This window comes from Chiloscyllium plagiosum, unplaced genomic scaffold (genome assembly GCF_037043375.1).
Source record: "Chiloscyllium plagiosum isolate Xiang-an unplaced genomic scaffold, Cpla_swu_hap1 HiC_scaffold_21, whole genome shotgun sequence".
NCBI classification, from domain to species: domain Eukaryota; kingdom Metazoa; phylum Chordata; class Chondrichthyes; order Orectolobiformes; family Hemiscylliidae; genus Chiloscyllium; species Chiloscyllium plagiosum.
This window is the reverse complement of record NW_028270159.1, coordinates 13145783-13168413: the sequence shown is the minus strand read 5'-3', so window position 1 is coordinate 13168413 and position 22631 is coordinate 13145783. Positions and strand designations below refer to the sequence as shown.

Below are 22631 nucleotides of genomic sequence, written 5' to 3'. Positions count from 1 at the left end.
TGAACTGGCCATGCTAAATTGCCCATAGCGTTCAGGAATGTGTAAGTTAGGTGCATTAGTCAGGGGGAATGTAGGGTAATAGGGTAGGAGAATCTTTGAAGAATCGGTGTTGGGCCAAAGGGCCTATTTCCACACCGTAGGGATTCTTTTAGATTTAGATTAGATTACAGTGTGGAAACAGGCCCTTCGGCCCAACAAGTCTACACCGACCCGCCGAAGCGTAACCCACCCATACCCCTACATTTACCCCTTACCTAACACTACGGGCAATTTAGCATGGCCAATTCACCTAACCTGCACATCTTTGGACTGTGGGAGGAAACCGGAGCACCCGGAGGAAACCCACGCAGACACGGGGAGAATGTGTAAACTCCACACAGTCAGTCGCCTGAGGCGGGAACTGAACCCGGGTCTCTGGCGCTGTGAGGCAGCAGTGCTAACCACTGTGCCACCGTGCCGCCCACTGTGATATGATAATTTAAAAATGCTTAGATGAAAGGGTAGGTCTGGGTTAGATATGATAAAGTGGGCTGGGGAGGGCATTACCCAGGGGCTGGTGCTCCTGTGGTATGGACACCCGCTGTGCTGCTCAATTCCTCCAGGCAAAAAGGCTTGAGCTGTTTCTAAAGAGATCAGGGCAATAATAAGAATAACTTCACATTAATCAGGACCAGAGTGATCTCTCCGACCCAGCCAGACCACCAACAGAGAAATTCCTCAGCATGCTTCTCCTTCACCCACCTAACCCCGACCCTCCTGGGGTTTTCGATGTCTCGCTGCGATTGTACAAGGCCTCGATGAGACCACGCCTGGAGTACTGAGGACAGTTTGGGTCTCCCTGTCGGAGGAAGGTGGTTCTGGTGATGGAGGGATTGCAACAAAGGTTTACCAAACTGATTCCTGGGACAGAAGGACTGACATATGAAGGGAGAGTGGATCAGTTCGGATTATATTCACTGGGGTTTCAGACACAGAGTAAATTCTGTAAAATTCAAACAGGGCTAGACTGGGGGAAATGTAGGAAGGAGGACGACTGTGGGGGGGGGGGGGGGGGTTCAGAAACAGGGGTGACGGTTTAAGAACATGGGGGAGGCCATTTAGCACTAACATGAGGAGAAACATCTTCACCCAGAGAGTGGGGAATTCTCTGCCACAGGAAGTGGAGGAGGCCAGAATGTTTTCAAGAGGGAGTTAGATATAGTTCTTCAGGCTAAAGAGATCAAAGGGCCTGGGGAGAAACTGGGAACAGGGGACCTAGTTAGATGATCAGCCATGATCATACTGTATGCAGGAGCAGGGTCGAAGGGCCGAATGGACTATTCCTGTCCCTATTCTCTATATTTCCATCAGGGCTTTGAGCGATGTTCTGGTGTCCTCCGAATGGATTGGGACAGACAGGATTGCCCTGTTCCCCGAGGCTGGTACCTGTGAATCCTCGGCTCTGGAGCGGGGGAGGGGGCCGGCTTGACGTAGCCTCCAGCAGATGATCGAGGTTTTCCGTACCGGGAAGCACCTCCGAGGAATCGGGCTCTCCACAGCAGTAGAGGGAGATGGATTTGCCCAGCAGCGTATGGATCTCCTTCAGGGCTGTTCAGAAAGCAAAACAAAAAGAGGGAAAGTGAAGACAGACTCTCAGCATTTGGCATTTCCCAATGTCAGACCCTCCACAATTCATACTCCGACCAGCCAGGGAGAGGCTGCGAGTTTGATCATTTTCAAAATGTCCCATCCATGACAGATAATTCCACGTGCACCACAAAAGGATAATTAAACATTGGAGTAAAAGAAGGCCATTCAGCCCATCGAGTCTGCAATGCCTTTCAGTGGCTGGTCTGACAATCCTCACCTCCACTTTTCTGCCATTCCCCCATTCCCCGTACTGATTAAAAATCTCTCTCAGCCTTGAATACACTTAGGGACTCTCAACAACCCTCCATGGTAAAGAACTCCACTGATTAATTACCTTAAAAAAAAACTGTCTTTATCGGTCTCAAATGGGTGACCCTTTCCTCAAAGAGGACGCCTTCTGTACCTAGGCTCTGCGAAAAGGGGAAATGACCTTACCACATTTCCTCAGGCAAGCCCCTGGAGAATCAATACAGTCTCCTCTCAATCTCCAATCTCATTTAATTCACACACAGTAAGCTCCCACCAAAAGAAACATGTCAGGTACTCAGGTGTGGATGCCGAGAAATTTTTTTCCCTTAATGGTGGTGGTTGTGGGGAGGGTTAAGTTGAGCCAGTTTTAAAAATAAGAGGTCTCCCTTTCAGCTGAATGATGAAGATGTGCCGGTGTTGGACTGGGGTGGACAAAGTTAAAAATCACACAACACCAGGTTATAGTCTGACAGGTTTATACCTGATGAAGGAACAGCGCTCTGAAAGCTAGTACTTCCAAATAAACCTGTTGGACTATAAGCTGGATTTAAGGTGAAGAGGGAGGAGAATTCCTTTCTCTCAGAGGGTCTTCATTCTCTCGAATTATCTTCCCCAGACAGGAGAGACTGGGTCTTTGAATAGAGTCAAGGCTGAGTCCAAGCATCAAGGGGGTCATGGATTATTGCTGCTTGGGTGGGGGGGGGTGGGGGGGGGTGGGGGCGGTGGGGAGACAGGACTGGAGGATCCAGATGGATTCTGCACTCAAGCCTCTGACGTGGGGCTGGAGTTCAGGAGGTGATTGTGTTACCCATGCACACGGGTACAGGGGACAGGCCCTGACAGCAAGGGTGGGAGCAGACAAAACTGAGCCAGCAACACGGACTCAACCCAGAGGCTGGTGAACTGGCAGTGACTGTGATATATCGGGCCCTCTGGGCTGTGCGCTTCCTCAATGGGCTGTGCTCAGATCAAGATGCTCTCCTTTAACAAGACATCCCCTAACGTGGAACAGAAACAAAGCTAGGTGCTGCACCCTCCAACAACAACCATTTGACTTGATATAGCCGCCTTCAGTCCCAAGGTACTAGATAGTGAGCAGCAACAAAGCGATCCTCGGGGAGCCATTCCTGAGGATTGTGGGCTGCTTGTTTGTTCCACTCATTTCCCTAATCTCTAATTAATTTTACAGCACCTTTATCTTTGCAGTCTCGAGAGAGTGGCACTCAAATACAGATATGTGATCCTGTTATGACAATACCTGTGCTGGTGGAAGTGATCTAATCGTTGTGTGCTTAAGATAAAAGAACAAATCTTCCTGAGGGGTTTCAAATGAGAACCTGGATTCAAAACAGTTCCCCAAACCGTGTCCCTGGTCTTATACTTCACCAACAAATCCCTTCCTGAAATCACGTAGTGAGTAACTACAGCTAATGTGGAAGCTAGCAGCAGACAGCAGGAGGAGTGGGAGAGATTCCTGATCAGCCACGTGTTGGGAAGGACACTGAGAATCTTTGCTGTCACTCCAGGATACAACATGCCTGGAAAAGTGCAGGTTGCAACAGCAATGCAGACTCCCCGAGTGAACTGTAACACACCACCAGCACAGCGTAACAGCTTTCTCCAGGTGCTGTGAAACCGTTCCATTCTGTGTATGCCCACCTTCTCAAAATGGCAAACACGAGAAAAGTCTCTCACACTTCCAAAAACTGACCAGCCAATTGACAGAGATAAAGGCTCAAGCATAAAGAAAACGCATAGAAAGTTTGAGGCAGACCTGCAATGTGACTTTACATTTGTAAAGTGTAAACAGGCAGATTACATCCCACACAGATAGTTTGGGAAACAAGAGCTTTCTAATTGAGTGTGTGCAATTGGGTGGGCCCACCAATTGATCCTAATTAAACATTGGAATTTAAAAACACTGCCAAAATTCGTAAGCAGACAGATAATGAACAGTTTCAGTGTTGCAATTGACTATCAGAAAGGATCCAAGCTCTAAACTCTCAGAAATACCCTGAGCCCTCTCCATCAGTGTGCAGCCCTATCTCCACCATATTGCCAAGCAGTGGAGGATAGAACTGGAGCCAATCCTTATACAGTGTAAAAGTTGTCATTCCAGGTAGTGGGCCATGGAGGCGGTCATTGGGGCCGACTGCCTGCCCCTCTTCCGTGGTTATGTCAGAGCCCAGGTGTCTCTGGAGAAGGAGCACATGGTGTCCACTAACACCCATGAGCTGTTCAGGGAGAGGTGGGTGCCGCAGGGAGTGGAGTGCATTACTTCCCCCTCCAACTCTATTTTTATTTAATCCCTGCTCTCCCCTTCACTGTTTGATCACGCAGCATTGCCCTTTGATGTGAAGGGCACTGCTTGTCACTGGCCACTTGGATGTTTCCTTTCTTCCTGGTGGTGAGAATTGAATAAAGATTCGTATACCTTGTGTCCCTCACTGTGTCTCACACCTGCACACACACAAAATGGGTGTGGGGGAAAAATAAGGACTACCGCATTAGGCGGTACTGTGTGGGGAAGAAAAAAAACAAAGAATAAACAGGAGTGTCAGACATCCTATTCACTCTGAGAGCTGGATCAGTGTCCAAAAAAAATAAGTGCTGTTATTCAGAAAAACACATAAGAGACCTGTGCTTCTTAACCTAACTATCAGTTTCTCTCTGCTTTTATATATAGGAGTACAAGGTGACTATGCAGTCAGTGCACAGAGACACAATGTAACTGATCATGAAATAATATACAACCAACACCAAGTCAGAGCTCCATAATAATCAGACTTTCTGAATTTCACTCAACGTTTCTTTCAATTGAAGTCAATGGAAAGGATGGACTGGATGGATTGTTGAATGAGGAACGTTGCTCACTTTACATAATGGCCTTAAAATCAGTCTGTGTGTAATCCATGGCGAGGCCTTTGTACTGGAAGTGATTTTGGAAGCCACAATTTTTCATTTTTTGTTTTTATTCACTTGTGGGCACTGGCTGGACAATAGCTGCCTTTGAGAAGGTGGGCATGAACTGCCATCCTGACCCGCTGCAGTGCCCCAACAATTGACAATCTGGAATTCTACCATTTTAAAGAATTCAATCTGGGGAAGAAAAGCATTTATTGTCCCTGAAGTGCAACAGAATGCTTTACTGCACCATGATGGGTAGGTGTAGGTGTAGGTGTTGGACTGGGGTTGACAAACTTAAAAAACACAACACCAGGTTATAGTCCAACGGGTTTATTTGGAAATCTTTCCTGATGAAGAGCTTTTGCCCGAAACGTCAATTCTCCTGCTCCTCAGATGCTGCCTGGATCGGCTGTGCTTTTCCAGCACCACATTCTCAACGTAAACAACACACAACACCAGGTTATAGTTCAACAGGTTTAGTTGGAAGCCTTTCAGAACGCCACTCCTTCATCAGGTAGCTGTGGAGCAGGATCCTGCCCCACCACCTACCTGATGAAGGAACAGCGCTCCAAAAGCTAGTGCTTCCAAATAAACCTGTTGGACTATAACCTGGTGTTGTGTGATTTTTCAATTACCTGCAGGTCAGAATCACAGTGACAGCAGATTTCCTTCCTTAAAAGGGTCACACAGTTGATCATTCTGTTGTGCTTTTACTCTGAATCAGTAGATCCTGGTCAGTGATAACAAGATTCTTATTCCAGATTTATTAATTCACAGAAGGGTTACGGTGCAGAGCGTGGCTATTCGCCCCATCGTGTCTGTACCAGCCTTCAAATGAGCTTCTTGACATCTAGTGGTTCAATGGAATCACAATGAACTGTAACAGGCCCTCAGCAAGTTGCACTGTGCTGCGCAATGAACTTGTGCTGTCTCCACAAGAGGCAGTTTCTTTTGCAAATGTGTAAATAGACAGTCTTGTATTGACAATGGAACATGTTCTTTGCTTGGGGTTGAATTCAAAACAGGCAAAGTCAGAGGTACCTCAACAGTGTACCTGGCATCAATCCTTTAGACTAAGAGAGCTCAATACTGACAGTGGAATCATAACAAGTGGAAGAAAAACACTCCTAAGGACAGACATCTCCTACCGGAATAACTTTAAAATACTGCTCACTTTCTGAAAGCATGAGTCTGTCGTAATCCCCACCCTCGGATGTTCATTATCAGCTGACCCTTTACGTTTGGAAGTTATGTTTTTTGGAACTAAGCATTTAGAAAATGCATAGATTGGCTCAACTCCTCTTTTAATTTTGTAAGATTCCTTATTTTTCTGAAAAATGAATATTCCCTTCAGCCTTCTGTGACAGCCCTTGAGAGTTGGACACAACTCTCAAGACAAACAAAAACTTGAGATGATGTTTATATGAAATATTAATCCTGGGTTATCTGATTTCAATGACTATTTCAGAATTCAAACAATTTTCAAGAGATGGGCAATAATATTTAGGAAGCATTTAGACAGACATGTTATCAAGCAGAGATGAGTGGGATACAGACGTTATGTGCTCTCTGGGCTGTTCCCAGAGGGGGAGGGGCAGAACACTGAGACAAACATCGACTGCGCCTGGAGGACCATCTAGTGAGTGAAAGATGCCCTTTGGTCTGTCCAAAACTTGTTGGTCTTCCAGAGCAAGGGACACACTAATGTTTGGGGCAGCTGCCAAGGTGCAGTGGGCACAGTTCAGTCTCACGTCTTTCAGGTAAAGTACATTGGCAGCCCATACAGTTATTGGATCCTTCCCACCCCCTCAAACATCTGCAAGTATAACCTTGTACAAGAAAGAAATGCCTTGGGTTTGTTTGTTGGATAGAGTCAAACTCCAACGTTGGTTTGGTTCTTCATGCGTTACTGTAAAGAACTGAACTGCTTCAGTGACTATGTATATAAAGATATTTTCAGGAATAAAGTATATTTTTGAAATAAAAGAAACAATGGCATGGCCATTGTGGGCTGAAGGGCTTGTTCCTGTGCGTTATCGTTCTATTACCAATTTCCTGCTTTTCTGCCACATCCTCATACATTATTGCTATTAATTAATTATCCAAAACGCTCTCAAATGCCTCAATTGAACTGTATTTCCAGGCAATGCATTCTAAACTCCAACTGCTCACCTGGTGAAGAAGCTTTTTCTTTACATCACATTTGCTCCTTTTACAAACCATTTACACTCTCATTCTTGATCCTTTCCCCAAGTGCAAACAGCTTCTCCCTACCTCGTCTAGCCAGCTCCTCTCACAACGTTGAAAATTTCAGTCAGATCGCCTCTTAGCCTCCTCCTCTCCAAGGAGAACAGTCCAACTTCTTCATTTCACCCTCATAACTAAAGTTTTTCATCCCTGGAACCATTCTTGTACAGTACACCACCATTTCCTTCATGTCCGTATGATGTAGCACCCAGAACAGTACACAATATTCCAGCTGAGGTCTAACCAGTATCCTGTAAAAGTTGAACGTCACCTCTTTGCTCCAGTACTCTATCCTCCTATTAGCAAAGCCAAGGACACGATATGCTTTATTAAATGCTCTCCCTACCTGTCCTACCACCTTCAGGGATCTGTGCACATACACCCAGCTCCTGCACCACCTTCAGGATTGTACTCACATCTTGGCAGGAAATGCACTGAAAGACAATATAAAAGAACATCACCCCACTCTTTCCTATATTGAACCTCCTCTGCTACCTATGCATCCACTCCACCAACTTGTGTATCACGTTATGAAAGGGTACGCTGTCCTCTCAGTTTACAAATTCTCCACGTTTTGCGTCATCTGCAAACTTTCAAATTGTCCGCAGCACACCAACATTCAAATCATTAAAGTGTATCAGGAAAAGCAAGGGTTCCAATGCTGACCCTTGGGGAACTGAATTAATTGAATCTAAATTCTCCACCAAAGTGGGGTCTCTTGAATAGACATCCAGTAACATAACCAGTGAGGTTTGAGAAGATTTGTAGCTCAGGTTATTTAATAAGGTCAAAGCCTCTATGGAACAAGGCAACGCATGATCACTATATTAGTTAAGGGTTCATTTGGAGAGGGTTGGTTGTATAAAAATAGGGAGCTAGTAATCAGTACGTGTTGGGTTTTATTGAGTGTCGCTAATTGAAATAGAGCTCTCACTAAAATGCGTGGACTTGAACTCTGTAAAAAAGCATTTATTTTCGAGAGGATTCACTGTGCTACCATTCCAAATATGTATTTTTTGCATTGGCAACCCATACATGGTTGGAGTGAGAGTTCATTGACTGTGACAGGAACCAGCGCTGCCTAGTGGCAGGAGGTCTGCAACTCATTCACAACAGATATTTCTATTGAAAATGTCTCCATCTAAATTCAAATGATTTTCATTATAAACACGAGCTTTTAAAGCTTTGTTGAAGAATTGTGATATTTCAGCTGTGTGTCGATCGTCAATGTCCTTAGGGAGGGAATTCCAGGATTTTGACCAATGATATCGAAGGAACAATGATATATTTCCAAATCAGGATGGTGAGTGTCTTGAAGGGGATCTTACAGGTGCTTGGGTGTTTCCATGTATCTGTTATCTTGTCCTTCCAGACGGATACAGTTGTGGGTTTGGAAGGTGCTGTCTAAGGATCTTTGGTGAATGTCTGTACTGCTTTTTGTAGATAACACACACACTGCTGCTACTCTGCATTGATGATGGAGGGAGTGAATATTTGTGAATGCAGTGCCAATCAAGTGGGCTGCTTTGTCCTGGATGGTGTCAAGCTTCTTGAGTATTGTTGGGGCTACACCCATCCAGGCAACTGGGGAGTATTCCAAAACACTCCTGACTTGGTCCTTGTAGATGGTGGACAGGCTTTGGGAAGTCAGGAGGTGAGTTATACGCCACAGTATTCCTAACCTCTGACCTGCTCTTGCTGCCATTGTATTTATACAAGAACATATTTATATGACATTGAGTTACAGGTCAACGGTAACTCCAAGAATATTGTTAATGGAGGATTCAGCAATGATCACACCATTGAATGTCAAGGGGGCAGTGGTTAGATTGTCTCTTCTTAGAGATGGTCATAGCCTGGCATGTGTAGCACAAAATGTTAATTTGAAATATTAGAATGCGTATTTTCAGGACTGCTGTTATTTAGCCCTGGGGAGGTGTGGGGGGGTGGGGGGGGGGGGAAATCCTACCTGTCTGTCTCCCTCTTGGTTTAATTATAACTTGGGAAGTGTTTATTATTCAGGCGTCAATGGAAAATGCAGCATCTGTGCAAATTGCACACTGTCATTTTCTCGCCTTCATTAACATTCGATGATCATCACGTGGTTCACAATAATGCCAGCAGCAGGGAGTTCGAATCCCATATCAGCTGAGGCAGACTGGAAACCTGTTTCCAACAACAGAAAGCAGTGCTTAACAAATAAATAAATAATCAGGATGAAGTGGGCAGATACTGGGGCGACAAACCTGCCTGCCAAATCATACTTCACACGTTAAAAATCGCAACTATTGCCAGAAGTAGCTTTTTCACCGATAGAAATTGAAGAGGAACAAGACTGAGGAATAGTCAATACCCAAATTTCACAGCACAATGTTCACACAGAAAGAAGATAAAGCACCTTTTATGACTCCAGGACATCCCAAAGCCCCTGACAGTCAACAGAGTTCTTGGAAAATGCTGTGATGAAGGAAACACAGCCGTCAATGTGCAGACAGCAAGTTCCCATGCGCTGATGACAGATCAAATTTAGAAACATAGAAAACAGGAGTAGGCCATTTAGCCCCTCCAGCCTGCTCTGTCATTCAATGTGATCGTGGCTGATCGTCCAACTCAATGCCGTGTTCTCCCCTTTCTCCCCCAGACCCTTTGATTCCTTTAACATTAAGAACTATATCTAACTTCTTCATGAAAACATCAACGTTTTGGCCTCAGCTACTTATAGTGGTAGAGAATTCCACAGGCTCCCCATTCTCTGGATGAAGACATTTCTCCTCATCTCAGTCCTAAATGGCCTATCCCTTATCCATAAACTGTGACCCCTGGTGCTGGATTCCCCTGTCATCAGGAACATCCTTCCTGTGTTGACCCTATCTAGACCTGTTAAAATTTTATGGGTTTCTAAGATCTTGCCTCCCTTCCCTCACTCCCATGAACATTGCCCTAACTTATCCAGTTTCTGTTTTTCAGACATCAGTCCTGCCATTCCCATTTAGGGGACAATGCTGGTCACCAGAGTGCCATAGCCTTCTTTCAAGAGCTGAATGTTTTATGTCCACTTGAGAAGGCAGACAGGCTCTCAGTTTAACACCGCTTTGAAAAAAAGCAGCACCTCCAACAGTGCAGCACTCCCTCAGTACAGCACTGGAGGACTGCTCCTCGAACTGCTGTGCTATGGTTTCCAGCCTCTGCAGTCATTGTTTTTACCTCCTGGAGGTTCAGCCTTGATTTTGATGTTGGACTGAGTGAGGTACGAATATGGATTACCCACAAGGGCGTGACCGACGCCATTTTCCATCACTGATGATATCTCGGCTGATCATTACTGTAGATTAGCTGCATTAGTCTTGGGAAATGTAGAGTAATACAGTAGGGGAATGAGTCAGGGTGGGATACACTTCAGAGGATCGGTGTGGACTTGTTGGGCCGAATGGCCTGTTTCCACACTGTAGGGATTCAATGACGATAAAGGCCACATATCACAAGGCTACAGTGCAACAGGTTTATTTGGAAGTACAAAAAAAGTACAAGACACTACCGAGCAGACGAGGCGATGGAACTACACCACCTACATGCAGACCAAGAACAAGAAACTGGCATCACCTCCAGCCATACAGCAGCGCTCTGAAAGCTTGTACTTCCAAGTAAACCTGTTGGACTATAACCTGGTGTAGTGCGATTCTTAACTTTGTCCACCCCAGCCCAACACTGGCACCTGCACATCAATACTAAAGGCATCACGGAGGAGGAAACGTTGGTGTGTAAAGCACACATCCTATGCAGTTACTTGGTCACAACTGCTACAGTGCAGAAGCAGGCCATTCAGCCCATCATATCTGCAACCCCTTCTATTAATGGAATGACAATCTTCTGCTTTTTATCCCCAGTATCCTTGCTGTCCAAATACTGTCCTTATTTCTGTTCAAACATCCAATGCTCTTGAATGCCCCAATTAAACTTGTCTCCACCATATTTCCAGTCAGTACATTCCAGATCCTAACCACACTCATCTTTTGTGAGAAAATGTTTTCTGCCCCCTCACATCACCACACTTCATCTGTGCATCACTTTAACTCTATGCCCTCTTGTTCCTTTTATGAGCAGGAACAGCTTTTCTCTGTCTACTCTGTCCAGACCCCTCGTGATTTTGAAAACCTCCACCAACTCTCCTCTCCGTCTTCTTCCCTCAACATTTTTTCAACCTATTTTCAGAATGAAAGTTCCTCACTCCTGGAACCACGCTTACGGCACTCTCTCCACGTCCTCCCTACAACAATGTTTGGTTTGTACATTCCTGTGAAAAAGGCACATGAGATTCCAGTTGCTGGAGAGTCCATTGGTCTGTCCTGCAAGTTGCTGCCTCACGGATTGTAAACCAGATTTCAATGAAGTCCTGGACTGACAATGGTTCAGTCACCGAGCGCAGCTTGTAATGTGGGCTGGCAGGGCACCAACCTCACTTTATACCCATTTCAGATGGGAGTTTAAAATTGCCAGCCACCCTCACCTCCCCAGCCACAGAGATTCTGCAAGCACCTCCCCCCACAACTGCCTGGCTCCCAGCTCAGGAAGACATTCAATTCTAGTTCCACAACTTCCCACCTAGCTGCATGCTTTTCTTCCTGGGTCATGTTGCTGCTTCAGCTGCCCCAGGGCTTTTGGCTCTACATTAGTAATTTCCACTGCTATACTCCATCTAAAGGTCACTCCGGACACCTTCCAACCAAATTGCCCCAGCGACCTCAGATGACCCCAGATTCCATCGACACACACACCTTCCTCATTCCCTGATTCCAGCACAAACAGTATCTCTATTGATGTGGAGATGTCGGTGTTGGGCTGGGGTGGACAAAGTTAAAAATCACACACCAGGTTATAGTCCAACAGATTTATTTGGATGCACTGGCTTCTGCAGCGCTGCTCCTTCATCAGGTGGTTGTAGAGTAGATAATTGGGACTATAACCTGGTGTTGTGAGATTTTTAAACAGTATCTCTGTGGCAGCTCCCACTCTCTGACTTTTCCATTACATCTCAGTAATGCTGCCTACAGCCATGTACCCTCCTGGCTCTCTGCCCTACAGTCAGTATCATTTGCCCCCACCACAAACTACATCAATTCAATGAAAGTGAATGATGTCATGGCAAAATCTGCTGCAGATATTCGAATATATAGAGATACAGACAGATTATCTGTAGAGAGAGATATAGAAAGAGAGAGATAGAGACATATACAATATAGAAGTATAGATAGATATCTCTAGAGAGACAGTCACAGAATTATCTGTAGAGAGAAACACAGACATATACAATATAGAGATATAGATATCTGTAGAGAGAGGTACAGAGAAAGAGGTAGAGACATATACAATATAGAGGTATAGATGCATATCTAGAGTTACAGAGAGAGCAGAAGAGACAAAAATAATATGTAGAAATATAGATAGTTATCTTCAGTGAGAGATAGAGCTATAGATAGATATCTGTAGAGAGAGATAAGTATAGTATATATCAAGAAATAGAGATATAGATGAGGTACATTCACATTTATATATCGAGATGACAGAGAGAGAGACAGAGAGAGAGAGACAGAGAGAGAGAGACAGAGAGAGAGAGACAGAGAGAGAGAGACAGAGAGAGAGAGACAGAGAGAGAGAGACAGAGAGAGAGAGACAGAGAGAGAGAGACAGAGAGAGAGAGACAGAGAGAGAGAGACAGAGAGAGAGAGACAGAGAGAGAGAGACAGAGAGAGAGAGACAGAGAGAGAGAGACAGAGAGAGAGAGACAGAGAGAGAGAGACAGAGAGAGACAGAGAGAGACAGAGAGAGACAGAGAGAGACAGAGAGAGACAGAGAGATTTATCTCGGAGACTAACTGAAATGGATCAGATGAAACCACAATCCCTCTCTGCCTGCTGCGAGAAGCCTACTTGAAATGACTTTGCAACACTTTCAGCGTAATTCCTCCAGGATTTGTTTCAACATGACGGAACCAGCCAGAGTAAACAGGAAGTAAAGGCTCAACCTCACACAGCGAGGCTGAAGGAGAACTGGAACAGGAGACAGGCCATGGTGTATTCATGCTGGGTGCAGTGTTGCAGCAGTAGGAGTACAATGGGAATGTTATTAGGCTAATCCAACAACCCAGACTCACACTTCAAACAGACGCATTCAAAAAATATATACCAGCCTGACAGCTGGAGGAATTCAAATTCAATTAATTAAACCTGGAATAAAATTTGAGTCTCATTAGGGGTCACGAAATGACCAGATTGTCATTAAAAAAAAAGGCTCACTTATACCCTTCATGGAAGGAAATCATCTCTCCTTATTCAGGTTGGTTTACACGTGACTCCAGACCAATGACAATACTACTTTGTCCCAATGGCCATTTTAGGGGGCAGTCAGTCAACCACAGGTAACGTTCTGGGGACCTCGGTACAAATCCCGCCACACCAGGTGGAGGAATTTGAATTCAATTAAAAATAATCTCCTGGAATTGGGTATCTAATGATGACCATGCATTCATTGTCCTTTGTGAAAAAAAACCTATCTGCTTCACTAATGACCTCTAGGGAAGGAATCTGCCGTCCTTACCTGGTCTGGCCTACATGTGATTCCAGACCCACAGCAATGTGGTTGGCTCTTAACTGCCCTCGGGGATGGGCAATTAACCAGGCCAACCAATGACACCCTCATCCCATGAATGAATTTTTAAAAATTGGAAAACATGGGTAATTCAAGAAACACCTGGACAAATACATGACTAAGAACATAAGAACTAGGATTAGATTATGGCTGATCTTTTTTTGTGGCCTCAGCTCCACTTACCTATCCCTTCCCTATAACCTTTAATTCCTTTACTGGTCAAAAAATGATCTATCTTTGCTTTAAAAACATTTACTGAGGAGGCTTCAACCACTTCACTGGGCAGGGAATTCCATAGATTCACAACCCACTGGGTGAGACGTTCCTTCTCAATTCAGTCCTAAATCTGCTCCCCTAACTTTGAGGCTACGCCTGCTGATCCTACTTTCACCTGCCAGTGGAAACATCCTCTCCACTTCTCTCTTATCTATTTCCTTCATAATTTTATATGTTTCTGTAAGACACCCAGAGTCATCTGAGGAGGGAATAGGAAGGGAATATGAATCCTTTAAGTCAAGACAGTTTTAGTGTGGACAAGCAAAATGTGTCAGCGCAGGCTTGGAGGGCTGAAGGGCCTGTTCCTGTGCTGTATTGTTCTTTATACAACCTTAACAACTGTCCCTTCGCCTGGGAACAGTTCTGTCTGATTTACTTTGTCACGATCATCCCTGACACTCTTGGACACACAGTCTAATCTCATCGCCATCTCTGCTGAGTATAGCACCAACTTCTCCAGTCTATCCGTCCAAGTGAAGATCCTCAACTCCGCCATCATTCCAGTTAACCTCCCTCACTCTCTCAGAGGCCTTGACCCCTTCCCTAAAACGTAGTGCCCAGAACCATAACCAACGTGCGAGCTGAGGCCTAACCAGCGTTCAATTGAGGTTAGAGCAACTCGCTTGCTTCAACCACACAGTGAGAATTAACTGACTGGAGGGAAAGTTTCACTTCCCTCCTGTGTGTTCCTGCAGCAGGCAGGCCAGAGGATGCCAGCTTAGACAATGCTGTGGAGGCTGACTGATAGCAGGAGGTCAGGGGTTAGGGCTGCTGTAGTTCAGGCTAGATCATTATCAGGACTTTACCCCTGGACGACTTTCTAGCAACCCCTTGACCGGACGATAGCAGAGAAATAGCTTTACCGAGACTAGCGATCTGAACTAATGCTCCGAAAATAGCAACTCAAATCTCACAACAGCAGCTAAGGGATTTAATTTAAATTTTAATCAGCAAACCAGGAACACAATACTAATCTCATTAACGATGAGCACAAAGCTGTTGGATCGCTGTAAAAACCCATCTGATCCACAAACATCTCTCCAGGAAGGAAATCTGCCATTCTTTTCTAGCCTGGCCTACATGTGACTCCAGGTCGATGGTCAACGTAGTTGAGTCTTTACTGTCCTGAAATAGCCAATCAAGCTCCAATTGCTGATAAAAGAGTGTACTATTGGGTGAGACCGACACCGTGTTACCTTTTATCTTAGCCTGCTGGACAAACTTTCCTCATTCCTGAAGAAGGGCTTATGCCCGAAACGTCGATTCTCCTGTTCCCTGGATGCTGCCTGACCTGCTGCGCTTTTCCAGCAACACATTTTCAGCTCTGAAGTTCTGAAATACCAAGTGACCGTGGGATCAGACTGAAATGGCACTGTGCTATTCAGATCGCGCAATATACAAAGTGTATTTCTGCAGATAAAATCCATTAAATGAATATTCTGATCCTCACTGCACTGTCATCCAACTTGTGAAAGGGCAATACAGGGATTTGAAAACTGAGGAATTTAAAAGGGATGCCTCAAAAAAAAAAAAAATACAAATCAACTTTTTTGCAATTCTTTCTTTTTCAGGCATTTGTAGGGTCCACCCTTCAATGATACTTGCCTGATCCGAAACTGTGCAAGGCAGGAAACACTAGAAATCATCTTTTGACACGGCAGATCAGTAGACATCTGATATAAACATGAATAAGTGATGTTCACTGAAGCTCAAAAGCCACAGATGAAGCTGATAATTTTTCACCTTCAGTTCAGTGATCAAGTCACAAATTGAATGAATAAAGCTACTTAGCTTCTGTCTACTGGTTTCAAGTCATGGTACTTCTGCAAAATATGACCTTGATGCAACCACTAAAAAACAGACAACAACAACAACAACAACTTACATTCACAAAGCACTTTTAACATCGTGAACGCCCTCAAGACAACTCACGATTGTCTGTTAAAGCAAACTACAACCCTCAGCTGCACAAGGTCAGATGACGAAAAGTTTGGTCAAAGGGGTAGGTTTGAATAAATGGTTTTTAGGACAAAGGCAGGTTAGAGAGGTGGAGAAGTGTAGAGAGGGACTGTCAGATTTTGGGGCCCAGGCAACTGAAGGTGCATCCACCAATGGTGGGCAATCAAATTCAAGATGTTTCAAACTAGAGAGGTATCTCAGAGTAGTTTTCAAGGAGGAGGTGGATACAGTTTTAGGGCTAAAGGGATCAAAGGGTGTGGGGGGAATGTGTGAACACGGGACTGAGTTGGATGATCAGCCATAACCACACAGAATGGTACAGCAGGCACGATGGGCCAAACGGCCTCCTCCTGTTCCTATTTCCATTGTTTCCAGGTGGTGGGGATGATAGGGACGGGGGGAGATGGACAGATTTGAAAACAAGGAGAGCAATGTTAAAATAAGGAGCCAGTGTGCCCCCAGCGGGGGTGGGTGGGCAACAGGACCTGCTGTGAGCGGAGACAGGGGCAGCAGAGTATTGGATGAGCTCGAGTTTGCGGAGGGTAGAATGTCAGAACAGTTGACCCCAGGCAGTGTTGATTGCATGAGAGAGGAATTTGGCAGCAGATGAGCTGGGATGGGGCAAAGTTTGGATGATAATATGGAGGTGGGAGTAAGTGTGATTACACGATGACACAAATAGGAGGTTGGAAGCTTTGCGTGGCATCAAATATAACATCCTCTCAGCCTTACACATTCGACACATTCTGACAGCTTGTGTAGCCAAAGAACTGGGGTCAGGCTGCTGTATGGCATTTATATTTACAGACGACCCTCGATTATACGGCATTTGATTATCCAAATTTCAGATTCTCCGAACAAGATCGCAAGGTCCCAACGCTTGGCTAAACTGTGTTATCCAGTATCCAATTATCTGAACAAAACACTCCCTGCCCGTGTCATTCAGATAATCGAGGTTCCTCTGTATTCTCTTATTTTAGAATTGGTCTCAGGTAAGTCACTTGAACTCGACAGTGGCATGGTGGCTCAGTGGTTAACACGGCTGCCTCACAGCGCCAGGTGTCCGGGTTCCATCCCAACCTCGGGCAACTGCCTGTGTCGGGATGGGTTTCTTCCGGGTGCTCCGGTTTCCTTCCAAATAATGCCGGGTTTGGTGGCCTGGCCATGGGAAATTGCCCTGTAGTGTGCAGGTTAGGTAGAATGGGATGGAACATTGCCCTGTCATATGCAGGTTAGATAGATGGGTCATGCTAAATTACCCTGTAGAGTGCAGGTTAGGTAGATTGGCCGTAGGAATTGCAGAGCAATGGAGATGGCTGGTGCACTGGGTCTGAGTGGGATGGTCTATGGAGGGTCAGTGTGCAGACTGGGTGGGCTGAATGGCCCTTTCCTACACTGTAGGGATTCCATGACAAGCCTTTTCTGGCTCCTCTTGCTTATTAAAGCTATAGTCTTGCACTTACCAGTGTTCAGTTCGCCCCCGAACACAATGGCCTTGGCTCTGGAGATGTTGATGCAGTGCGCCAGTGCGTCCATCCGCAGATTGAAGTTAATCAGTGCCACCTCCACACCAATCTTGGCCATCCCCAGCCACAGTCCCACATACTCGCTCCTGCTCTCCATGAACAGCGCCACCACGTCGCCGGTGCGGAAGCCCTGCTCCCGGAAACAGTTGGCCACTCGGTTGGAGAACTCATCCAGGTCCCGGAAACTCCAGGCGACGCCAGTCCCCTCGAAAATGAGTGCAATCTTGTCCGGGTGCCTCTGGACCACTTCGTGGAAGATTTTCGGAATTGTGTTGTTCAGCTTCAAGTTGCGCCTCACGTTGAGCTTGACTTTGAGGAGGACCCCTGCGGCACTGCGGGAGAAGGAGAGAAAAACAAGAGACAGGAACGTGAACACAGAGAGAAAGAGAGAGCGCATTCCTGGTCCCTCCAACACTGGGTAGTAAAACATCTCCAACACTCTTCCCACTCCACATCCATTGGATCCCATCGGACAATTCCAGATTGCTCCCAACTGCTGAGACCATCATTCATTCCCTCGCTAACCCCAACTTGTCATCTGTTCCGACATTCTACCCTCAAGATCATCCAATACTCTGCTGCCCCTGTCTTCTCTCACAGAGATGATGAGAAGAGCTGTAGAGAGGAGTTCAGTCGGTCCATTGACCAACAAATACTGACAACCAGCTCCTAAAACAAAGGGCCAATTCATTCACTTCATGACCGCATGGGTAACCTTGCCCTGCATTATTGGCACTTAAATCAACTAGGAGAAAGTGAGGACTGCAGATGCTGGAGATCAGAGTCGAAGAGTGTGGTGCTGGAAAAGCACAGCAGGTCATGCAGTATCCAAGGAGCATGAGAATCGAGTTTCCACCATAAGCTCCTAATGAAGGCCTTATGCTGGAAACACCGACTCTCCTGCTCCTCTGATGCTGCCTGACCGGCTGTGCTTTTCCAGTACCACACTCTTCGACTATTGGCGTTGCGTCTACAGCAGGTTCTTTTCCCTTGGAATCTTGAAATCATAAAAATAAATTACAAGACAAGAGAGAGGCCATTCAGCCCATGGTATGTGCTGCTTGTCAGAGTTACCCAGCCTAACCCCTCCCTCCTGCAAAGAGTCAACATGGTGCTGTGAAAGGGAAACTTCATTTGATGAGTATTTTTTTGAGGATGTAACAAGCAGGGTGGATTCGGGGAAACCGATAGATGGCGTATATGTAGATTTGCAAAAGGCATTTGAATGAGGTCTCACCGAAAAGGTTATTGCAGAAGAAATGAGTTGGACCAAAGGGTCTGTTTCCATGCTGTACATCTCTATGATTCTACAAGAGTCCATGGTACTGGGGCAATGTATTATAGAATCCCTATGGTGTGGAAACAGCCATACGGCCCAACAAGTCCATACCAACTCTCTGAAGAACATCCCATCCAGACTCATCCTCCTACCTATAACCCTGCATTTCCCATGGCTAATCCACCTAACCTACACATCCCTGAACACTATGGGCAACTTTAGCACAGCCAATCCACCCTAACCTGCACATCTTTGGACTGTGGGAGGAAACCGGAGCACCCGGAGGAAACCCACACAGACACGGAGAGAATGAGCAAACTCCACACAGACAGTTGTCCAAGGCAGGAATTGAACCCGGGTCGCTGGCACTATGATGCAGCAGTGCTAACCACTGAGTCACTATGCCACCCTAGGCAGAGTTAAAGAGCTGGCTAACAACAGGAAACCAAGTTAGAACAAATGGATTATTTTCAGATTGGCAAACTCTAACTAGTAAAAAGAAAGAAAAATACTGAATGCCACAAATACAAAATGAAAACAGGAACTGTTGGAGAAACTCAGCAGGTCTGGTAGCATCCATGGAGAGAGAAACTGAGTTAACATTTCAAGTCGATATTATCTGTAATAAAATTATACCAGACTCGAAATGTTAACTCGGTTTCCTTCTCCACACATGCTGCCTTACCTCTACTGAGTTACCCCAATATTGTGGGTTTTATTTATAACTAGCAGATAGAGAGTGTTCAGTGCAGGGACTTCCACTATGCATGATCTATTTTAATGATTTGGATTAAAGTATGGGCAGTACTGTGGCCAAGTTTCATGATAGTATGAAGACAGGTCGGAAAGCAAGTGGTGAAGATACAAACAGTCCACAGGGGGCCTTTAATATGTGGAAACATCTGAGACTTTCTACTTTGATAGTTAGAAAAGTATAGTGTGGCGCTGGAAAAGCACAGCCAGTCTGGGAGCATCTGAGGTGCAGGAGAATCAACGTTTCGGGCATAAGCTCTTCATCAGAAAAGGAGGCTTTTGGGCCAAGGGGGCTGAGAGAGAAATGGGGGTGGGGGTGGGGGTGGGGGTGGGGCTGGGGGGGGGGGGGGGGGGGGGGGGAAGGTAGCTGAGAATATGACAGGTAGATGAAGGTGGGGGAAAAGGGTGATAGGTCAGAGAGGAGGGTGGAGCTAATAGGTGGGAAAGACGATAGGTGGATCAAGAGGGCGATACCAAGTTGGAACTGGGATAAGGTGGGTGGGGGGGGGGAAAATGAGAAAACTGGTGAAATCCACATTGATCCCATGTGGTGGAGGGTCCCAAGGATGGTTGGAGTTATTAGGATAGGCTGGGGCTTATTTTCACTGGAGCAAAGGAGGTTGAGGGGTGACCTTATAGAGGTTTACAAAAATCATGGGAGATATAGATAGGGTGACTTTTCCCCCCAAGGTGGGGGGAGTTTAAAATGAGAGTATTTGGGCTTATATCTAAAACATCGATTCTCCTGCTCCTCGGATGCTGCCTGACCTGCTGTGCTTTTCCAGCACCACACTCTCGACTCTGAGCTCCAGCGTCTGCAGTCCTCACTTTCTCCCGGATTTATTTTTAAGACTGGAAAAAAAAGATTTTAAAAAGGATGAAGCGCCACATCTTTTTACTATATGACTCTATATGACCGTATGACTCTATAAGTAGAGAAAGACTGCAGAATGCTACAGGGCAAGAGAGATCTGCATGTCCTTGTACATGAATTACAAAGAATTAGCATGCAGGAAAAACAACGCAGTAGAATGATTAGATTAGATTACATTACAGTGTGGAAACAGGCCCTTCGGCCCAACAAGTCCACACCGCCCCGCCGAATCGCAACCCACCCATACCCCTACATTTACCCCCTACCTAACACTACAGGCAATTTAGCACGGCCAATTCACCTGACCTGCACATCTTTGGACTGTGGGAGGAAACCGGAGCACCCGGAGGAAACCCACGCAGACACAGGGAGAACGTGCAAACTCCACACAGCCAGTCGCCTGAGGCGGGAATTGAACCCGGGTCTCTGGCGCTGTGAGGCAGCAGTGCTAACCACTGTGCCACCGCGCCGCCCACAATGCAAATGAGATTTGCCAAAAGTGTATAAATGGAGGGATATCTTGCCACAGGGCAGTGGTGAGACTACACGTTGAGTACGGAGAACAGTTTGTAGCTCTGTACTTCAGGAAAAACCTGCATTGCAAACAGCTCAGAGAAGTTTCACTTGATTAAAGGGGTTTGTCTTATAAAGGAAAGGGTTGGGCCTGTACTCATTGGAGGTGAGAAAACAAACATAAGATCTTACTGAGACATAGAAGATTCTGAGGGAGCTTGACAGGATAAATACTTGGTCTCATGGGAATGATGTGGAACCGGGTAGAGCAGGTCAAAATAACAGACCTTCCAGTTCCGAGGAGTAGGAGCAGGGGTTGGCTTAAATGAATGTTTTCAAGGCAGAGTTAAACACTTATTGATCAACAAGGAAGCCAGGAGATAGGATTGCAACCAGGAATGGGGAGTTAGGATCACAGTCAGGTCAGTCGTGATATTAGCGAACAGACTTGAGGGGCCCAATAACCTACTCCTACTGCTGGGTTTTTGTACAATCTGTAACCCTACAGGTCACAGCTCTACGTAAATGGACATCAACATCCAACCCTTACCATCTGCCACCTGGAGGAAGAACACCTCATCTTCCGCCTTGGGACCCTCCAACCACACAGGATCAATGTGGATTTCACCAGTTTCCTCATTTCCCCTCCCCTACCTTATCCCAATTCCAAATTGGTATCGCCCTCTTGACCTGTCCATCATCTTTCCCACCTACCCGCTCCACCCTCCTCTCCGACCTATCACCCTTTTCCCCCACCTTCATCTACCTGTCTCATCCTCAGCTACCTAACCCCCCCATCCCCACCCCCCACCCTCCTCCCATTTCTCTCTGAGCCCCCGGTTCAAAAGCCTCATTCCTGATGAAGAGCTGATGGCTGAAACGTCGATTCTCCTGCTCCTCAGATGCTGCCTGACCGGCTGTGCTTTTCCAGCACCACACTATCAACATCCTTTCTGTCTTCCCCCTTCCTTGCCAGGCAGAGGGTTCCATACCCTCAACATGTGGGTAAAATAAGAAGTTTGCTCCTCCTTTCTGATCTTGAAAGGGTTCAGAAAAGATTTACAAAGATGTTGCCACGGTTGGAGGGTTTGAGCTATAGGGAGAGGCTGAATAGGCTGGGGCTGTTTTCCCTGGAGCAGAGGCTGAGAGGTGACCTTATAGGAGATTTATAAAATCATGAGGGGCATGGATAGGGTAAGTAGAAAAGGTCTTTTCCCTGGGATGGTGGAGTCCACAACCAAAGGATATAGGTTTAGAGTGAGAGGGGAAAGATATAAAAGGGACCTAAGGGGCAACATTTTCATACAGAGGGTGGTGCATATACGGAATGAGCTGTCAGCAGATGTGGTGGAGGCTGGTACAATTGCAACATTTAAGAGGCATCTGGATGGGTATATGAATAGGAAGGGTTTACAGGAATATGGGCCAAATGCTGGCAAATGGGACTAGATTAGATTGGGATATCTGGTCGGCATGGAAGAGTTGGACCAAAGGTCTATTCCCATGCTCTATGGCTCAATAATCCTTCCACCAATTTACTTCGAGCCATTGACCCCTGGTTTTTGATCCCTCTGATAAAGACAATCAGTTACCCATTAATTTCTTCCATCCAGGCCACTCAATTCTATTGGAATTAAACGAAAGGTTTTATGCAGTGAAGTCACGACTCTGCCTCACCAACTCCGTAGAAAAAGAACACCATTTTTTTTCCTGTGGAGGTCAACAGCAAAGCTGGCATTTATTGGCCATCCCTGAATGCCCTTGAAGGGACAGGCTT

General features: G+C 45.8%; 1 protein-coding gene across 1 annotated transcript in view; it reads right to left on the bottom strand.

The window, feature by feature from the left end:
- Positions 1-22631, bottom strand: part of slc27a4 (solute carrier family 27 member 4) — a 63100-nt gene that overhangs the window by 22611 nt on the left and 17858 nt on the right. The window contains exons 3-4 of the mRNA XM_087998287.1: positions 17373-17767; positions 1426-1587 (exon numbers count right to left, since the gene is read on the bottom strand). Coding sequence (XP_087854413.1) covers positions 1426-1587; positions 17373-17767 — 557 coding nt within the window. The remainder of the gene's footprint in view (positions 1-1425; positions 1588-17372; positions 17768-22631) is intronic.